This window comes from Crocodylus siamensis, chromosome 1 (assembly GCF_052110815.1).
Source record: "Crocodylus siamensis isolate JL-2025a chromosome 1, ASM5211081v1, whole genome shotgun sequence".
In the NCBI taxonomy this organism is placed as follows: Eukaryota; Metazoa; Chordata; order Crocodylia; family Crocodylidae; genus Crocodylus; species Crocodylus siamensis.
Genome location: NC_143395.1, coordinates 275,307,032 through 275,327,456, shown reverse-complemented (window position 1 = coordinate 275,327,456; position 20,425 = coordinate 275,307,032). Strand labels below are relative to the sequence as shown.

The 20,425-nt window shown below is 40.5% G+C and overlaps 1 protein-coding gene across 6 annotated transcripts in view; it reads left to right on the top strand.

The window, feature by feature from the left end:
* REPS2 (RALBP1 associated Eps domain containing 2) overlaps window positions 1-20,425 on the top strand; it is a 179,102-nt gene that overhangs the window by 136,341 nt on the left and 22,336 nt on the right. For all 6 annotated transcript variants that reach the window (XM_090063020.1, XM_090062995.1, XM_090062986.1 and 3 more), the window contains exons 15-17: window positions 3,870-3,931; window positions 5,640-5,714; window positions 19,958-20,041. In XM_090063020.1, the coding sequence (XP_089919146.1) occupies window positions 3,870-3,931; window positions 5,640-5,714; window positions 19,958-20,041 (221 nt within the window). The remainder of the gene's footprint in view (window positions 1-3,869; window positions 3,932-5,639; window positions 5,715-19,957; window positions 20,042-20,425) is intronic.

The following is a 20,425-nucleotide window of genomic DNA, read 5'->3' as shown; positions in this document are numbered from 1 at the left end:
AGAATTGGCAGGATTAAAAAAAGAGGAAACTGGGTCAACTACATGGCTTTTAAATATCTGACTTGTTTAATACTAAATTTGCAAATATGGTATATTACAAAGGCTGAAATAAGATGCAATGAGTTTCAGGATAAAGGAAATTTTAAGGAACATCATGGAGAACATTTTGAGTGGATTGTGGTGATTCAGGTTTGGGACTTGGATGTCATTTTAGGATACACTTTCAATTTGGTTAGCCCTGCCACTTACCCCTCTGCCCCTGACTCTCAGGGGATTGTATTAAATTCAGCATTGTCTGGTTTGGGTAAATGCAGTACTATGGACTGTATGTAGCAGCTCACTTGTCCTCGGCCAGGTCAGTTGCTGCTCTGGGCACAAGCGACAGTGTTCAGTCAGTAGCTACTGCAGATTGCTTAGGGGCTGTGAGAGGGTTAACACTGGACTCTGCCCCTCCTGCCTGCTAGGCCACGGAGAAGTCGCAGCCATTTTGACAGCCATTAGAGAGCTGTGTCTATATAATTCTATTCTTATATACTTTTACTGCAACAAAGAGAAATCTTCCTCCCCATTTAAGCTGCATACCCCTGGAGGGCTGATTTTGGGAGGAAGGGTGCATAGGCTTCTGTACTCTTGCTTTTGTGATATGAGTAGTCTGACTTCTCAGCACTCTATGCAGACCAGTATCCAGTAGAGTACTGAACTAGGAATGAGGAATCTTTTTGGTTCTGTTTTGACTGTGACCTTAATTGTTTATTAATGATTTGCATGGTGGCATAGAACGTTTCTTGAGTGGATTTGCAGATGCCATGAAACTGGGAAGGATTGTGAACATGTTGGAAGATACAAGTGCAATTCAGAAGAATCTTGAAAGATTAGAAAGTTCAGCTAGAGCTAACAGGATGAAGTTCAGTGCAGACAAATGCAAAGTGCTATTGCTTGGGAGGAATAATCAAAAACACAGATATAAAATGGGTGACACCTGGCTGGATAGCAGCACTATGGAAAAGGACTTGTGAGTCTTGGTGGATCACAGAGTCCATATGAGTCTGCAGTGTGATGCAACCACACAAAAAGTGAACGTGCTGCTGCATCAACAGAATGTGGTTTTGGGCTGCATCATCAGAAGCATTAGGGCAAGATATGGCTCCCCCGTGGTTAGGCCTCATCTAGAGTACTGTGTGCAGCCATTTAAAAAGAACGTGGAAAAATCAGAGAGGGTCCAGAGATGATAAAGGGCTTGGAAAGCAAGTTATATGAGGAGAGACTGAAAGAGCTAGATATGTTCAGCTTGCGGAAGAAGCGGGGGACATGGTAGCGGTCTTTGCACTTGAGTTGTCATCAAGAAGAGGGGAAGCACCTTTTCTCTCTTGTTGCAGAAAGTAGGACATGGACCAATGGCTTGAAGTTAAAGCAAAGTAAGTTTAGATTCGATGTCTGGGAAAACTCTTCACCGTTAGAATAGTAAGGCAGTGCAACAGACTGCCTAGGGAAGTTGTGGGGTCTCCATCACTGGAGGTATTCAAGAAAACATTGCACAGCCACTGGTCAGGGATGATCTGGGCATAGTTAGACCTGTGTTCTACTGTAGGTATTTCCCAAGCTTCTGGGCTTTGCTATTTGCCCCTGTCCCCCCACCCCTTTCTCCTTTATGCTACATGTCAGGGTGTTTTTAAGCCATCCTCAGGCACTGGGTGTAGGCTACAGCCAAGGCTGGGGACTTTGACTGGGATGTGCCAGTGCTCTTACTGGGAGCAGAGCCAGAGGTTCCTGGCTAAAGTGTCTTGCCCCTTTATTCAGGATCAGACTGATGGCCATATTTGGGGTCAGAAAATAATTTTAACCCATGGTCAGATTGGTACAGGCTGTGGGGGTTTTTGCATTCCTCTGTAGAAGGGGGAGTGGCCCTCTACCCAGGATCTCTGGAGTATATATTGACAACATTTCATAGAAGCAGGATGTTATTGGCTGCTTTACTTGTGACAGGTTAGGGTGTTAGGTCTGTGTTGTGTCAAGTTTGACACTACGTTTATATAGAGTTTAGATTATGGTTTGAATAGGATGGTTTGCATAGGAATGAATGATGCTGGCTCAGGCCGGGGGTTGGACTAGGTGTCCTCTAGAGGTCCCTTCCAGGCCTCCTTCTGTATGTTTGTGTGTATTCATCTGGTATTGTAATCTTTTATGTCGGACCTAGACGGTGCTTCAGAGAAGAGGCATTGCCTGTTTCAAGTTCAGTTATGAATCTGCAGTTGCAGCAGACTGCTGGCACTCAAAAATCAGCAGAATAATCAAGAGGTTGGAACTGGGGGTCAGTTTCTCACCCTCTGGGCTACCATTTTAAGACTAGTCAAATGGCTGAGATGGCTGATGAGGGATGAAAATCTTACAAATATGATATATGGCTTCCTCCAAAATAACTAAACATAGGGTAAAAGGTACTGGCAACTTAGCCTATAATGAATATGGTTAAGTACTGGGTATATACCACCTGCAGATATAACAGTGACTTCAGCAGTTAACCTAACCTTCAGTACTTCTGCATTCCTACTTGGCACTGTCTGAGGTGACGTATGGTTTCCCTGGTTATCTAAAGGATAGGCTTTTCATTTTATATATTTTATATATTTTATACCTTTTTGGAACTGTTTATAACAAATAGAGCTGTATTCAGTACTTTTCCTGTGAATTCTTACATTCATTTCTTGGTGCCTTTAGTATTTTATATCTTTTTAAAGTAAATGAATAGGTTTGTATTAAAGAAAGCATATGGAAATTTTCAGATGGAGCTTGCTAATAATTTCCATGGCTGTGCTGTAACAGGACTTATAATGATCTATGTAACCTTTTAGAAGATGCATAAAAATAAACAATGTGTGTATGTAAATACTTGTTTATCACTACTGTGGTAAAAGGGCCATATTATTTTAATGCACTGGTTTAGTGATAGATTTTATTCTTTGCAAATAAACACAAATCTGAGATCGGTTGACTTGCATCTTTTCAAACGCAAGTCCCGGGATGGCTTTGTAGCAGGGGGCCTCTGGAAAGGTAACTCGCTAAAAACATCTATCAGTCGCACTTGATATCTATGTGTTAATCTAGTCCTCCTCTTCATAGCTGCCTTTAGAAAGCCTCATGTTCCCTGCAGTTCTAGCCTCTGATGTGTTTCACGCATTTAACTGGAGCCAGATTGAGAAGTATAAAGGATAGCCCACATGGCCATTACTGTCTCATTTTGTTGGATCAGAATTAAAGGCTACATTTTATTATATTATGTTGTATTACTAAAACTGGCTATTGGGGTCTGTATTTTTTTTCCTCAAAATATACCAAAACAATAAAAAAAAAAAAACCCCACAAAAAACCCTAAAATTGATCTCTGTGTGGTTCATTTATGTATCTGTCCTTCTAATTCCATGGCAGATGTTTTCTTCTCAGCTGTGCTTTGTCATATCAGCGTGTTTGATCTTGAGTGAACTCTAATGTCTATGTTACACATTTAAAGCATTACTTTTCTTTAAAGGCAAGAATGCTAATGATGAAGAACAGAGTTCTAGGAATGGAGTAAACTTAAACCCTCAGCTAAAGTTGCATTGTTTTAATAGTGTCTTCTGTATCTGGCTGACTCTTATTTTTAACTTTTACTGTAGCGTAAGTTTTTTATAACAATTGAGTCTGTTCATTTGTTTTTAAGAATGGAAGGTGTAGAAGGAAGAGTTGCAAACAAGCTGCTTGAATGTAACTTCAGTAAAAATCAAGTTGAATTTCATTATTAAAAAGTTGAATGGAACCTCTTCACTGACAGTCATCAGAGAAATAGTCTAGATCAGATTTCAGTAACTTTAATTTGTTTTCCTCTCTCATTTCAGCTGCTAGATCAGGCTGGTTACCACCACCACCTGCCCTGCCACCTCGGCCTCTTGTATCACAGGTATGTAAAACATTTTGAAACTGTGGATGTGTATTGTGCATTATTTCTTCTTTAGATACTACCGATGCTATGTTTTGTCACATACAATGCACATCATTCTCCCCAGAATTAAGCTGCCGGAAATTGGGGTGTGCATTATAAGTGAGGAAATACGGTAATAGTTTCTGCCTCTGACCAAGAAAGTGAAAGCAACACTGCAGAACTACATGTGAGGCCCTCACTGCTGGCTGTGTACACTTTGTTTTTCCACTTGTTGTAAAAGTTGTACTCAGTTACTGCTACTTATCAGTATTTTCAAAGAAAGGGTTTTTTCCCTTCATTCTGCCTTTCAAAAACAGGGTGCATGTATTATTTGGGGGCACATTGCATGTGAGAAAATATGGTGATAATAATACAATAGTTGGCTTTTTCATATCCTGCCTATGCTTATTACAAAGCCGTTGCATATCTGCAAAATTCTCCACACTTTTGTTTTTGAATGATTACTGGATAATGTCAAATTGACTGTTACAAACTCCTTTTCTTTGTGGAGCCAGGATACACACTGTAGACAAAATCATAAATGAAAAGCCTGGTGACAGTCTTCCCTGGCTGAAAGGCAGAGGTTTAATTCACTTGCTTCTCAAGCTATAAATGCTGTCAAGGTAGCAGTGCAAGGAGCAGCTGCATATCATAGAACATGTCACCTATCAGTGTGAAATAGTCATACTAAAAGGAAATAAATCCCACATTAACTACATTATTGAGTGGCACACTGTGATTTAGTGGCATACTTATTTCATCAGAACAGCACACATCCATTGTGTAAAGCAAATGGATCTAATCATGAACAATAATCCCAAGTAATGTACTATAGACGAGTTCTTCTTCCTTCATAAGGAATGATAAATACACAAAGGCTGCATGGCTCGACAAGACCTGTCATAACTGTTGCATCTTAACGTCCATCTTTTTCTACCTTTTTTTAATCTCTTTCCACAAAAATGTCTGTATAGATGTCTTATGCATTTATGTTCTTGACTGCAGCTGGCCATAGCTGGCAATTCGTACTGCGTATTAATCTTTTATACTGAGAGTTGAAACTGATGCCCTGACCATTATCAAGTGATCAGCCCACCTCTCAAACAGAAAATACTAAGGCACCTTTAATATCCATGAGCAATCAGGACTTGAGTTTGAGGTCTGATGTAAGAAGTTAAGCACATCTTCCCTAACATTATACCCAGGCACTTATTCCTGAAAGGGAGAACTGAGTTCTTCATAAACAGCAATTCTCTTTTCAACTGGGTTTGGAGTTGGTAAAAATATTCAGTTTATGAGGATGGTATAGGATGCTGCTTTCTACCGACACACTTCCATTGACCCAGCTACAAACTTAGCCACGTGCACTTTAACATTGTCATCAGACCATTCCTTTTTCTCAACCTCCTCTGGGCAATGTCTCCTTATTGCATCTCCTCCAACTCTGAATGATTTCTTCTTTGTCTGCCTTATTGCTGTCATAAGCCATTCTAGCTCTACTGTATCCTTTCACATGCAAAATTTCATCATTGTTTTCTGGACAGCAAAGAAGCAAAACAAAACCTATTATTTGACAAAAATCAGTGCTACAGGCAAGAATTTTTTGGGTTTTTTTTCTGTGTTTAAAATAGATTTTAGTCCCTCAACAAGGTGATGGGAGAGTAATACATATATTCATGTCCATTAGGTGCCTCTTGTTGCAAATACTGAACCAGCCACCCAACCCAAATCAAGCTATGTAGACTTCAGAGTACCGGAACAGGTATGTTTTAGCATTTTAAATATGGTAGTCCCACAAAAAAATCCAGCCTTCTCTTCTATTTCAGCACAACAGTCTTTCTGGAAAATAAATCAATTTTATGTACATAATTCTTGGAGATGTATTTTTTAATATATGTTTACTTCTTTTAAAAATACTTTTTAAAATTTGAATTGAAAAACAATTGAAATAGTATTTTAGACCACACAAACTGTAATCTGCCACGTCTTATGTGCCCTTGTCATCAAAACATGCCTTTAAACGATCAAGATATATATGTGTGTGTGTGTGTGTGTGTGTGTGTGTGTGTGTGTGTGTGTGTGTGTGTGTGTGTATATATATATGTGTATATATATATATATACATATATATATATATATTAGTTGATGGGGTTCATAATTCAGTTTAGCTGGCCATTAAGTCTAGCATGCATTGCTATAATAAGCATATGGATTACATTACCCAAATGGGGCCCTTGATGTAAAGAGCATGAATATGTTCAAGAGTAACTGATCTGTTTTCAAAATACTGGCAGGATTAAGAACTGAAGAAAAATAATTATTCTGGCATGATGCACGCAGCTTTTTCCTGTTTTTACTACTAATCTTGCTCTTTTTAAGTTTCAATTTTAATTAACTTTCTACAATGCTGTTAAAAGCCTTTTTTATTTCTTTGCCATTTCAATAGATGCATGTGGCTAAGCACAAAAGTAGTTTGGGGGTTAAAGTGTACCCCAAGTATTTAAGGTTGCTCTGCACCATTCGTGCATGTTTATGGTGTGCTTTATTTTGGCACTGCATTGGAAATCCATTGATGGAGGAGGAGAGGGAAACAATTTATTGTGAGACCCAGTCACCCACAGAAAACTGCAAAGAGAGCCAGGGTAGATTGAGTATTTAGAGTGAAGTTAAAGTGTTTATTAGGCTCTACAGGCTCTTGTATGTCCACAAGATGTGATAGGGTAGAAGTTGTTTTAATTGGGTGGAAGGTTCTATGCGAGTTTAATCAATGACAAAGTACAACTAGAGCATTAGTCTTGGTCCCATGCTTCTGTCATGGTCATTACAATTTTTTTTTTGGTTAGACGTTGTGCTCTTTCTGCCAGATTCTTCCAGGCAGTCAAACTCAGTGTGCTCTTGAAACTGTAGTTATTCACAATATTAAATGTTTCCAGGTTGGTGGGTTTTTGGTTGTAGCTGTTTTGGTCTAAGGACATAGGCAGAAAGGACTGCACCCAAAAGCTTGCCAAGAAATTTTTTCCAACTACTCAGTTGGCTGAGTACAGGGGTTGTCAACCAGGGTGTGCATACCTCTGGGGGTACTTTAAAAGGTCCCAGAGGTTATGTGGGGGTGGGCGGGGACTAAGTGCTGCCACCCTGTGCCAGTGCCTCACAGGAGCAGGCAGGGCCTCTCTACCACTTGCCATGCCCCTGCTCAGTGTCTAGCCATTCATGCCCATCCCCACCTCAGCTCCACATCTGGATGTTGCCCCTCCGCCCACCCTGTCTTCACATCTGGCTACTTACCACCCCCCCCCTCCTCCTGGGAGTACGCTTATTAAAAAAGGGGGCTGTTGGGGGTACACTCATTAAAAAAGTTGAAACACCCTGGTCTAATAAAAGATATCACATAGATTCACAGATTGTAAGGCTGGAAGGGACCTCAGAAGATCATTGGTTCCAGCCCCCTGCACCAGGCAGGAAAGACTACTGGGGTCAGGTGACTCCAGCAAGGAGACCATCCTGTCTCCTCTTGAAGATTGCCAGGGTAAATGGTCTTCCAAGGAGTTTGTGACCATTACTGCTAGTTTTCCCTGAGGGTGCCCTGGTGAACAGTTGTTCACCGAGCCCTTGATGTATGCCTCTCATGTAGTGGTAACCTGCTACCATGTTCTCCCTCAGCCTTCTTTTTTTCAGGCTGAAGAGTCCCAGATCCCTCAGCCTTTCCTCATATGGCTTGCCATGCAAGTCTCTAATCATACAGGTTACCCTTCTCTGGACTCTCTCAAGCTTTACCACATCCTTGTTAAAGTGCAGCGCCCAGAACTGGATGCAGTACTCCAGCTGTGGTTTCACCAATGCTGAGTAGAGTGGGAGAATCACTTCTTTGATTTTGGTGTAGGTGCATCAATTGATACATGCCCCAGGGTATTGTTGGTCCTGCTGGCTACAGTGTCACAGCTCATGTTCATACTGTGCTGTATTATTTCCACCAGGTCCTTTTCACTTGTGGTACTGGTCAGGTTGGCATTGCCAAGCCTGCAGGTGTGCGGAGAATTTTTCATCCCCAGGTGGAGCACTTTACATTTCTCAACATTGAAATTCATCTGGTTCTGGTCCACCCAACTTGCAAGCCTGTCTATGTCCGCCTGTATCTGCACGCCTATCAAGCGTGACCACACATCCCACATGACCACATCTACTTAAACAACCTTGCCTGCCTAATATTTCCAGTTATACCAAAAACTCATTATACTGAACTTGCATCTGGCCCTCCTTGTTGCATTTACTTTCTTGAAGCAGTCATTGTCACTGCCTGTGAAGAGAAGGGAATCCTTGCCATTGTTACTCTATGCAGGGCAGGGTGTAGCCAGGGACAGATCTGGGAGTGCTGTAACTTTACCTGTCTTCAACAGAGTAGCTAACCTGTAGCCAGCAGTGTTCACTGGGTGCTGGACTCAGCAGTGGTGCCAACCAGTCCCTTCTCCCTGTCCCCTTCCCCAGGTTTTGCATTAGCCTGGGGGCTCCAGATGTGGGGTGCAGCTCTGCAGAGTGGCAGGCTGGGTTGGAGATGGGCAGAATTCATGGACAGCCCCCCTTCCAGCCCCTGCTCCCAACTAGTGGAGGACACCTGGAGTCTGCCAGTTGCTATTGCTGTCTGAAGCTGTGCCCTATGCAGCTGTTTACCACAGCCCTTGACTGGAGTGAGGCATGACTAGCTCTGGGACTCTTCCTGCCCCTGGATCAGCTGGGGACAGTGGTGGCAGTAGGTGGGCCCTCATATGCTTAGAGGCAACCCCTATGGGAGAGCCCTGGAGGGGGTGAAGGGCTGGGGAGTCGTACCTACTTTGGGACTCAACATAGTTTCTAGTAGCTGCTGACATGGTGCAGTCTACCCACAGGAGGGCACCAGTTGTATCTCCAGGCCCCTCCTGTTTTGAAATCCTAGATCCAGTCCTAAATGTAGCTGGTTGCAGGGCCATGAGGGTAGATTCATAACCTGTGAGCTAAATGATGTGCATCAGAATGATGGCTGTGAAGAATTGGGCTAATGGGTAAGTATAATATACATAATAAAACATGGAACTGACAAAATGTCATGGCAGTTCTGCTTCCCTTTTGACCACTGAGAACATATGCTGTTGTCTATTACATAAAGCTTATGTATTTTCAGTCAGGGCGATCTTAAGGCATATTCCTTAATCCCCAGCTCTTGACATTCTGTGATTTTGGGGGTTTTTTGATTTTTTTTTTTTTTTGTATCTGATTTTTCCCATTCATCGAAGTAAATAAACGTTAGTTTGTAGCTTTTGAGATCATGAAGAAGAATATGAAATTGTGCTCCCCAAGCATAACTCATGCCAAAATGTCTGCCTAAGTCCACAGACAGCATGAAGCTGTACCCCTGAATGCTCCATGCATAAGCATGGGGCATTGATGCTAAGAGCCTCTTCTCTCAGGGTCCAGCAGAGGAGTCTACATGTAGCAGGAAGAGAAGAGCACTGTGCACTGACCAAAGCAGATACAACCTGACAACTGGATAAAATATCAGAGACTGGTGCATTGCTGCCACTTTTGGCGTCAGACAGGGGAAACTTCTTGCTGTTTATAGGGCTACTGCTGCATGTTACATATTACACAATTAACTGATTAATCGTGCAGTAAACTTACACTGGCCACACATGCAAAGTAAGACCAGCCACAAGAGCAAATTATCACACAATAAACTGGTTAATTGCACAATAAATTTTGACCAGCCACAAGGGCAGAAAAATTATCATAGGATAAAAATGACTGTCAACTATAAAAAGAGCCAACAAGCTGTAAATGCAATGATTGAAAATGTGTAATAACTCTGTAACTGGTTTCTGTCCAGCTTTTACTTGAATGTGTAGCAGGGGTCTAGGATATAGAAACAGGCCTTTTGCCATTCTTACTGTGTGGGAAGGGGATCTTTGCCATCATTACGCTCTGTAGGTAGGGATGTGAATGAGTGCCGGGGGGTGGAATCATGAGCTGTGAGTTACAAAGCATGTGCCAGAAGTATGATGGTGTCTCTAGGGTGCTGGCTTCCTTTAATCCAGCCCGGTTCCCCCTTCCTTCTCTTGGAACTAAAGGAATCGACAGTGTTGTCTTAGAATAAGCCAGTTCCCAGGAAAGCAGCAGCTGGGCTTCTTCCTCAGAACTCACTCCAGTGCTCATTCCAGTCCACACTGTGGGTGTGCGCACATCCCTGTCGGCCATTTCACTTTATATGGAGGATTTTAGGATTTGGTTGATCAGCCATGCCCCGAAGGACTGTTGCAAGGCTGTTTCCTCTGCGCTGTGTTGAGTGTTCAGCTGTATGGGTCCCCAAAATGGACTACTATTCCAACATTATATTCACTAGGATTTTCTAATTCAGTGACATTTTAACCTGGGGTCCTTGTGGTAACAGGAATGAACCCCAGGTTAAAATGTAACTGAATTAGAAAATAATCCTAGTGAATATAATGTTGGAAGAGCAGACCATTTTGGGGACCCATACAGCTGAGCACTCAACACAGTGCAGAGGAAACAGCCTTGCAGCAGTATATATATATTACAGTTACCACAAGGACTCTGCGTTAAGGTGTGTCTGTCTGTCTGTCTCATTAGTGCTTAAATATTGTAGATGGCTCTCTAGATAGACAACTACCTAGTGTTTATGATCTCTCTATCCAGTTTACAGTCCACATTTCTGTATTTCTGTGGAAACCAGTTTGAATTAATTTTCTAGTAAAATTTTGTAAAATAGTATTTCTCACATTTCACTGAAACCCAAATATACTGGTATTACGTCTGCTGTATTCCTTTTGTTCAGTAATGTGGTGTTTCTGTTTTTAAAAAAACAATCCAGGTTTGTCTAAGTTACTGCAAAAGACAGATGAAAAGGCTTCTTTTGACAGAAGTAGATTTTCACAAAGACTAAAAATCTATTTGTCCAGGAAGTTATTCTGAAGTATTTTCCTTCCATTACCATTTTTGGATAGTTGCACTGCTACTATCTGGTATCATTCCCACTGGTGTTTTTTGTAGCTCGCCTGTAGCATGATAAATATGCTTATTTTGTCATTTTTCCTCGTCCTGATTATATTTGGAGTCCAGGGATCAGGATTAGGGCTAAATAGGAATGAAATCAATCTTACTTGACTCTCTAAAACATGCTGCTTTAGAAGATCAGTGTACAGGTGCAAAATCTGTGCGACTTAGTGGCAGTAAGAATTGTGATGAAAAGATCACAAGAGAGTCTAAATATTTAACTTGTAAGAATGTTAATTTTATATAGGACCTGACTTTGGATACACATGAATAAGATTCCATTTTCACTGAGGTTTAGCTGAATATGATCCCCCCAAAGCTCAGACTGAACCTGTATTTTTATGGAAAGCAAAAATAATGTGTTATTACAGTTGGTTTTGGGGTCTACAAAAACTGGTGATGGTAGCGGCATACTGTAGGAAATTTATTATAACATTCTTAATGAGAATTATGAATTGATACTGAAGGCAATATATGACCCCATAAAGTTTTATTCAGCATCAGCAAAATTTTTGCAGCATAAACCCCCTGAACTAGCAGTCTGTATATAAATTATGTTGTCTAGTGTCTTCCATCCCCAAAATCGCTAGCTGTCTCAAGCTATGCCTATACTATATAAGGAGGGATTTGGAAGATACTGGGAGTAGAAGAAAACTATGTGCATCTTGGCTGAGAAACAGATTACTTCCAATCTCATTTCATTTATAAGAATGGTTGGTTTTTGTGGATTAATGCTGATTTCTACTATAATTTATTTCTTGAAACTTGGTTACCAATTTTCCTCGTCGACTCTATGCTGGCAGTTTTAGTGTGTCAACAAAAATGGCACATGCAGGTAAAATCTTAAATATAAATAGAAAAGTTAAAAAGTTACTGACTCCTAGGAGAAAAGTATTACCAGTGACCTGCTGAACTTCAAAATATTCAGATCCTGAGTCGTTAATAAAGTATTCTGTGCATGGATATGTGAGGTTAGCTTGTGCAGTCCTTATAAATTTTTGGTGAGACTGCTCATGTCACTAAGGTGTCAATGAGGTTAACAAAAGTTACACGCCGAAGTCCTAAAAATTATTATTTTCCAACAACTTGTTACTTCCATCAAAGGCCTTTTCAAAACCCTCTGGAAATCAATGTGAGAATATCCATTGTGGGTATCAGTGGATAGTATATTGGGTCAGAATTTGCTTCCTGCCTTGTTTTGTAACTTAATTGAAATTTGAGCTAAAAAATAGCTTTTACAGTCTTGGTTGCTCTTTTAAATTGAAACCGTTGACAGAATTCTTAGGCTCTCAGGCTCTGGTTTTAGGTAAGACTAGGAAATTCCTCTCCTGGCCAGCTGAATTTAACTCTAGAACAGGGCTTGGCAGCCTGTGCCCCACGGGCCAGGTCTGGCCTGTGAAGAGAGTAGATCCATCCTGTGGCAGCTTAGGAATATCAGTAGCATGCTGCAGCCACAGTAGCAGAGGTGGTGGCCCAGGGTCCTATTACCTGCTAAATTCAAATCATTCTCTCTGCTGCAGCAGAAGAAGCATCCCTAGTGTCTCAGCATCTGCCATTGTCTATGTATTCACTTTGCAGCATCTGATTGCTAGGGACATGAGGGGGGGTGGCCCATGGTGGGGACTAGGTCACAAGTAGCAGCCTATAGTGGCAGAAGTTGCCAACCTGTGCCCTAGAAGAAGCAGGCAATCTTTCCAGTCTCACCCGGTTGTCTAGCACCGCCTCCTGGCTGCTAGAGGACAGAAGCTTGTTGTTTTTGCCTGTAACCAGAATCTGAGTAGCTTCTCAATTCAGTCTCTTGGGGCACCTATACACGTGCCCAACGCCTGCTCCGACACGTTCTACTCAGCATACACCGAAGCATACTGAATTCATTAAGTCTGCTGGAGCCTGCTAATTGGCATGCTCCAGCAGCCTCAGCATCACTTGTATCCTGCATCCTTGTGCTTCAAAATGGCAGCAGGGGAGTTTTAACTAAAGCTTATCAAACAAGGTTTAGGTAAAATGCCCTCACCATTTTGAAATGCAGGACGCTGAATACATGAGATACTGGCAGCGCTTTAATTAAAGAGTCTCCTGAAAGCCACACTTAAAGATGCCATAGTGGTCTCCTGTTTCAAATTATATTACTTCAGAGGGGTGTGCTTTGATGATTTAGTTCACTTCTTAGTTCATTGCTCGGCCATTGGGCAATAAGAACATTGTAGAGACAGGTGATAACCCAGACCTAAATATATAAGAAGTTTGTGCCTGTATTTTTTTTAATTAAAATATTTCAAACTCTACATTCTTTGTCAATTTACTGCTAAGAGCAGAATCCCAGGTTTCTCACAGAACCGCTCGTAGTATCACACAATGTAAAACTTTGCAGATTTAAACTCAGTGTTTGTCAGGAACGCTGAGTGAAGAAGAAACTGATTTTCAGGTATTCCATGTAAAAAAAACCCCTAAGATATTACTACTTCTAAATCTTTCTGAATGAACTTTTAGATCTTAGATCTAAAAAATTATGACCTGGTACTGAATAATTCTTTGTGTCTCTCTCACACAATTTACCTTTTAATCAGTTTAGATAAACATCTCAATTCATGTCCTTCAGTGCTGTCCTGAACCAGGGCCTACCTGAAGATTTAATCAACTAACAGAAAACTGTTCAAGTCAGTAGAAGTCTTATTATTGAATGTGTAGTGGACTTTGGATTAGGTCCTTTGGGAAGACTTCTGTTGTCTTGTGATGGGTGTTTGGCTCAAGCTCTTTGTTACTATGAGCGTGCTTTTCTTGAATTTCATATTTTGTTTCAATACTGCCATGGATAAATGAGAGCTGACAACATGATTGTTTCTATGAGGAGCCCCTTTATTGTGGAATACTTTTTCCCTACTCTCGGCCTCAGATAGCAGAAGCCTGCTGATCTTCAGGACATGTGGCAAGGCGTATCTGGTTTCACAGGTATTCAGGAAAAGTCAGGATACATAGGAAATGGGAATGGGTTTATTGATATGTTTATATTAGTTTATTGAAACTGTTTTTTGGTAACACAGGCTGATTGGGGTGCTTTTTTACATCATTTTACAGTATGAGTGATTTTAAGTGCTGGCAGGACACCTAGAGCTTTAGAGAGGTAACTTTTTGTTCTAGAAATAAAAAGAAAATAATGTATTTAGTTTATGGAAACCTGCTCATTGCATCTAGAGTGGAATCACTACCACCAGTGTTTTCTTCAGTTAAGCTAAGATAGCCTCTTTTCTAGCTAGTATATGTGCTAAAAGAAAAAGGTAATTGTCGGATAAAGAATTGCTGTAGCCTACCATAGATGCTGCGGATTAGCATATGCTGTGTAATCAGTGCATTAAATACTGAAGAAGTCAATGCCTGTAATAAAAATATTAATCATCTATAGTACAAAAGAGTCTGCCATCTGTCTTCCTAGCACAATACAAGTGGATAATCCTCCTCTGTCAGAGAAAATTATTTGTTAAATCCAGAATGGTCAAACAAATAAACAAAAATTATGCTTTAAAGTATTGGAGACTGGTGCATAATTAAAAGGTATTTTGGAGCCCTTTGATGGATGCAATAAAGACTTTTCCAATGAAATTCTTCTAGAGGGACAAATATCTTAGTTACAGTACATTTTATATTTTTTATAGTTTGTTAGTTTTTTTTAAATTAGATTCATATCCATGTATCTGTAGCAGAGGGCACATATCCCCTTCTAGCTTACATTAATCTGGTTTTATGAAAGTGAAGTATTAAAGCAGATTGCTAATGTTTCCGTCTGGGTCCTCTTCATTATTTGTGAATGGATTTGAGCATCATGGCAGTTTGTGTGTATTTGCTGCCTTTTCCCCATACCTTATCACCAGCTCTCAGATATCTCAAATAAATAAATAAATAGCTTATCAAAACTTTGGGATTGCACAGTGCTGGGAAAGCAGTCAACACACCAAAGTCTTGGCAGCTTGTTGCATTTGCATCCCTATAGGTTTTCTTTCTGCCTTATCACTTTCAGTTTTTATAACAAGCTGAAAAAAGAATTGGCAGTTCAGCGTGGTTTTACACCAGACTTAGACACAGGAGGGGTTGGACTTGGCTTTCTTGAAGACTGCTTTGAAACACAAAAATATGAACCCTTAGAAAGGAAAGAAGATTCTCTCAAATTTAACTTATTCGCATAGATGATAGGAAATCATAATTGGTATATCTGAGTGTTAAGGAAACAGCCCACCTTTCCTTACAGATGAACCCTTTTTCATGACCCTTGTGTCAGTTGGAAGTGGCATTGGAAATGGTTGTTGATACAATGAGTACGGGTAATTTCACTCATGTGAACTACATTGGGATTGTTCAAATGTAAAATCTTACGTTACTCTTGGGCATAAATGTTGGCAAGAGCAGGCCCTGCATGTATGTTTATCTTCAGCTGACCTGTTTTAACCTACTTGAAATATGATGTCAGGATCTGTTTTGTAGTGAACTTCCTTTAAACTTAAAGGACTGTCACAATAGGGAGGCTGTCACTGACTGACCCAGGGTTATGTAATGAGGTCATGAGTGTCTGAGATGGAAATAAAAACCAAAGGCCTTTATGCTGTCCCCCATTCTAACAATTGGGAAACACATGAACTAATACTAGATTTGAGCTACAAGTTCACTCACTTATTCTATGAATGACACTTGCAGCCCTGGTAGTCCAGGGGACCTTCATTAGTTGGTTTAAATTGCTGCCTGAAGAAGAAAAAAATTCCCAGTAAATGTGAATGTGACATGCAACATAGGAGGTATAAGATATGATACTGAATTATTGGGTTATTAGGAGGGACTCCCTGCCCCTCCTTCAAATGTTCTTGGATGATCACCTTCTCCTTACATGCCATGACAACTGAGTTACGGTGTACTGTGGTGCAAGTCACGTTAAGCCTACAGCAAGAAGGGCAGGTCACAAAGTGCCCGAAGTGCTGAAGTTAGAGGGAAGGGTCATCCAAGAAGAGCCCCCACCCCATCAGAAGAAAAATAAAAACCAGCTGTCATTACAAATATCCTACTATTTTTAATAATTGTATATTAGGTTGGTCCTCTGAGGAGCATTTTCCTCTTCCACAGTATTTACATGCTTTCAGTGACAAGATGGACTCTGTGAACAAAGTGGTTGGGACCTGAAATCCCATTAATTGCCTGAGATCCACCAGGAGGTGCTCTGTGGGTCTTTACAGATAAGTGCAGATGGATGGCTGTCCATGGGATCTGCCTTAAGGGAGGATTCCTTGGAACAGATGTGGTTTATGGAAAAATATTAGTTTCTGACTATCTTTTTAAAAAATCTGCATGGGGAATGTATAAGATTTTTAAGGCCTTGCCTATACTAGAAGAAGTTTGCCAGGGAGGTATAAAGGCAAACCTTCCTTATAGCCATGCAAATCACACCAGCACAAAAGTGGTTCTGTTGAAGTAACAAAAACAAAATAAGTTATAATGGCAAAAAAGAGGTTTTTGCAGCTATAATGACTATGTCCTCACTAGGACTTTTGTGGGCATAGGTATATCTGTCATGTCCCCCCCTCCTTCCCAACTCCTAACTGACACGGTTGTATCCGCAAATCTTGTATGTGTAGATCAGAACTAAGAAAAGTAGGAAATAACAGTTAACTCTGTTTAAGAAGAAGTAGAAAGTTCAAGCAAGTTCATATATATTCTGTATGGTCTAGCCTGTTGTCTGCCTGTCTCATGAATGAATTCAGACCCACCAGTTTCATCTGCACATGTATATGTAATGCACTGTGTTCTCGGAAACAGTGCTCTGCAGTGGTCTGTTTTACATGCCACTAGGTGGCACTTGAGGGACACAGCAGTCACTTGGTTTCATTCATTATACATGAGCTGCTGTACCAGCAGTGATTCCTTTCTCGTTGTGAAAATGGAGTTATGTATTCAGTTTACCATCTGACCTCTCTGGCCAGCTGTGCCCAATTGGATTTTGAGATCTGTCTTCTGTGGAGGAGCACAAGCCTCATGATCACGGCTTACCAGGCAAGGCAGTAACACCAGGACCAATGGTTCTTGACACAGTAAAGAGCGCAGTGTAGCCTGATACTACCACTGTCAATGAAGGTTGTTATTTTAATGACTACCCTACCTCCAAGCTGCTCAAATAGCTAATACAAATTTAAAAAGTGCTGTGTCTTTCAGTACTGAGATATCAGACTGCAGGGAGTTCTGAAATATTATTCTTCAGCACTGGGATCAGCACCTTGGGTAGCATTTGTCTCTGGTGGGTTCCAAAACTTGTACTTCTCTTAAAAATGTACAGTAAAATCTCTGTTATCTGGCATTTAACTAACCAGAGTAGTTAACTAGAATTTCAGTGGCGGGACACACCGTTCTGTGCTGCATTGCACCACTTTGCCGCCTGCTGCACCACTCTGAGGGTATTGGAGTACACACATCATGCCGCACTGCTTTCCTGCCTGCTGTGCTGCTCTGAGGGTATCTGAGTGTTCACACCCCTTCCCCCTGCTGCAGCAGCCTGTGGTTGGGCTGTCTTGGCATTTGGAGTGGCTGACTATTATGGCATTTTCATCTGTATGCCGTTTTAGTCTTTATACAATTGGGAAACACAGTATGTTATACTGTAATGTATTGAACACTAATTCTCTGAAAATTCACACTACAAGTATGGCACTGTCTTCCTTGAGTATAACTCTCAGATAACCAGAATTTTTAGATAACCAGTGCCTCCCATTCCCCACTCATGCTGGATAACTGAGATTTTACTGTAATTGTACATAGCATTCTTCTGTGGTGAGGTCTTCTTTCTACCAGTTTTTCTATGACTATTCTAAATCTTTTTACCAGGTCCCTTGCCTTTTTTCTTTCTGTTGCTTGCTTTTTTGTGGGTAGCATGTATGGACCGGGAGTCTGGATCAGTTATTTTGACTTGTTCAGTCCCTCAGTTTCTCAGGAAGAAATGGCACTACGCAGCCACATGAATCAGCGCAGGGGCCACCTATTTAGCCTTTTTTGTTTCGAAAGGTAGGGAATGTAGATTGTGATTTGATTCAAGCACAAGTTTTACCATTGATTTCAGTGGGAGCAAGGTTAAAACAACACCAAGAACATGAACAGATAAACAATTATATTACTTAAAAGTGTATAGTGGGGAGATTTACTGTTTGTGAGTGCACCTCAGCTGAACTGTTATAACTGATTTGTCTGTCCACTCCTACTTTCCAGTAAGTGAAGCTAAATTAAGGTAATTTAACCCTGTTCATTCACTTCTGAAACATATGAAAGCTTTTTGGCATTAAGATGTTATCCAAATGATTTACTCACTGACAAATTACAGTAAGATGCTTTTCAGCATCAGATTACCTTGTAAATGTAGCAAACTTTAAAGAGGAAAAGGGGAGAGAAATCCTATCAGCCAGGATATTTTTTCCTTCCTCAGGAAAAATTTCATGTGTTTTAAAAGAAATTCACAGATCACTCTGCTATCTGTGTAAGTTCAATATTTTACAGTTTTAGAGCACTAGCAAAACTGACAAAACTGCTTTTCCCTTCAGCTTCTGTGCAGCTCCTATTGTTTTAATTGTGAAGGGAATAGAAGCGGTGTAATAGACTTTCTTTTTAGATGTATTTATATATTTCTGTAAATGTTTCATTTATGGTTTGGGCTAAATCAGGTGTTAAAGTGTGTTCAGCTGCTACACATTTTGAAGACATAGAGACAGTTGTTGGTTGCAGAAGTCTTTCAGCAAAAATCTGCCGGTAATAGCAGAATAGTTTTTTGTTTTGTTTTTTCAGGGCTTCATAAATTATTATTATGAGACTGGTTAAAATCTTGGCCTGGTTGAAGTTAAGTAGGATTTTGCAATTGTTTCCTATGAATCAATTGATTTTGCTTTATATGTAAACCTTATGGAAATGTACCATTTTTTTGATAAAGGAGCATATTATGGAGCAGTAACTCTTTAGTTAGACAGAAGGCAAGGTAGGGTGGCACCTTAGAGACTAAGTGGTTCAGCAAGGCATAGGCTTTTATAGGCAGCAGCCTACTTTATCAGATGCTATGAATGGACTTCTGTCTGACTTCAGATTAATAGAGCTAACTGCTTCTCTTCAATCAGGAAGGCAAGATGAGGCCAGCCACATTGCTGCCCCATAACTCAGCTGGCAGAAATTGGGAGGCAATCTAAAAGGTAGTAACTGGGAGTTATTACTCCACCTTGGAGAGCAGGGAATTTAGTAGTCTCTCCACAGGAGCCAGGTGTATTATTTTGGGGGTCTACATGATGTTCCCTGCTCAAAGAGACATGGCTTCCAACACTGCCTACAAAACTTAGCAAAGCTGCTTTTGAATTAGCCCAGTGTTTCCATTATCCTCCTAGCCAGACATTGTTTAAGGATTTTTCTCCTGAAGATGTACAGTCATATGTTGATTATTCTATTTGTTTCCTATTTGGGACTGGCTTAGAACAGGAAGGAAGATTATTTGGTTTCCCTCAAGTCCCCTGGTTAATATTGGTTGATCTCAGATGATTATTTAACATGTTTTCATTTTTTTTTCTTTAATTGGAGTCTTCAAAATCAAGTGACAGTTTGCAACTCTGACTTATATGGTGTTTCCTGGGTCTTACCGTACCTCTAAATAGTCAGGCATTAAGTGCAACACTGTATAAGGTAACCCTACTAAGGTTTCTGAGTAGCAAGTCATTTGTGTTCAAAAAAGGAAGCAGTTACAAAAAATACTCTCTTGTCTTCTTTTTACTGTAAAGGGAAAATGGTTTAATTAAACATCTACTAAAAACATGTATGTCATGCATTCAGATATCACTCTGTAGTTTTATTTCCTTCAGAGCTGAATTGCTAGAGTAACTTTCCTTTTGTGCCTAATGTTTGCTTTCATTGTCCTTATTGTACATGACTGCTAGTCATTTTCTGGGTGCAGCAATGACTGATTTGTTGTTACAGACAGAACAAGTATCTGAGATTGAATTACACCCTCAGATGAATAGAGTCCCGCCACAGACAGAAGAAAGCAGCCCAACAAAAAAGGTAAGACAAGTATGTCTACCATCATTGTTGAGTGATCTGCTTTATACTCTTGACTTCATCAACAAATCAGAGTTGTTTTAGGTTTTAAAGCAATTACACTGAGGATTAGTGTTACATTTTTACATATTTACCTTTTCTGGAGGTTTAGGATGCTAAAAGGAACTGGGCTCGTAAGTGACATTCAGGCTCAGCTAGATAAATCATTAAGAAAGCTCTCAGTATATAGACACCAATACACACGCTTCCCATTTGTTTAGAATTAGCAGGGACTTGGGACCCTTAAAGAAGTCTGGAAAAGGGATTAGTGGTATCAGGTCTTTCCTCCACTCTAACCCTTGGAAACAGTGAATATTTTGATAAATCTAATGTTAAGGATTCAGTTCT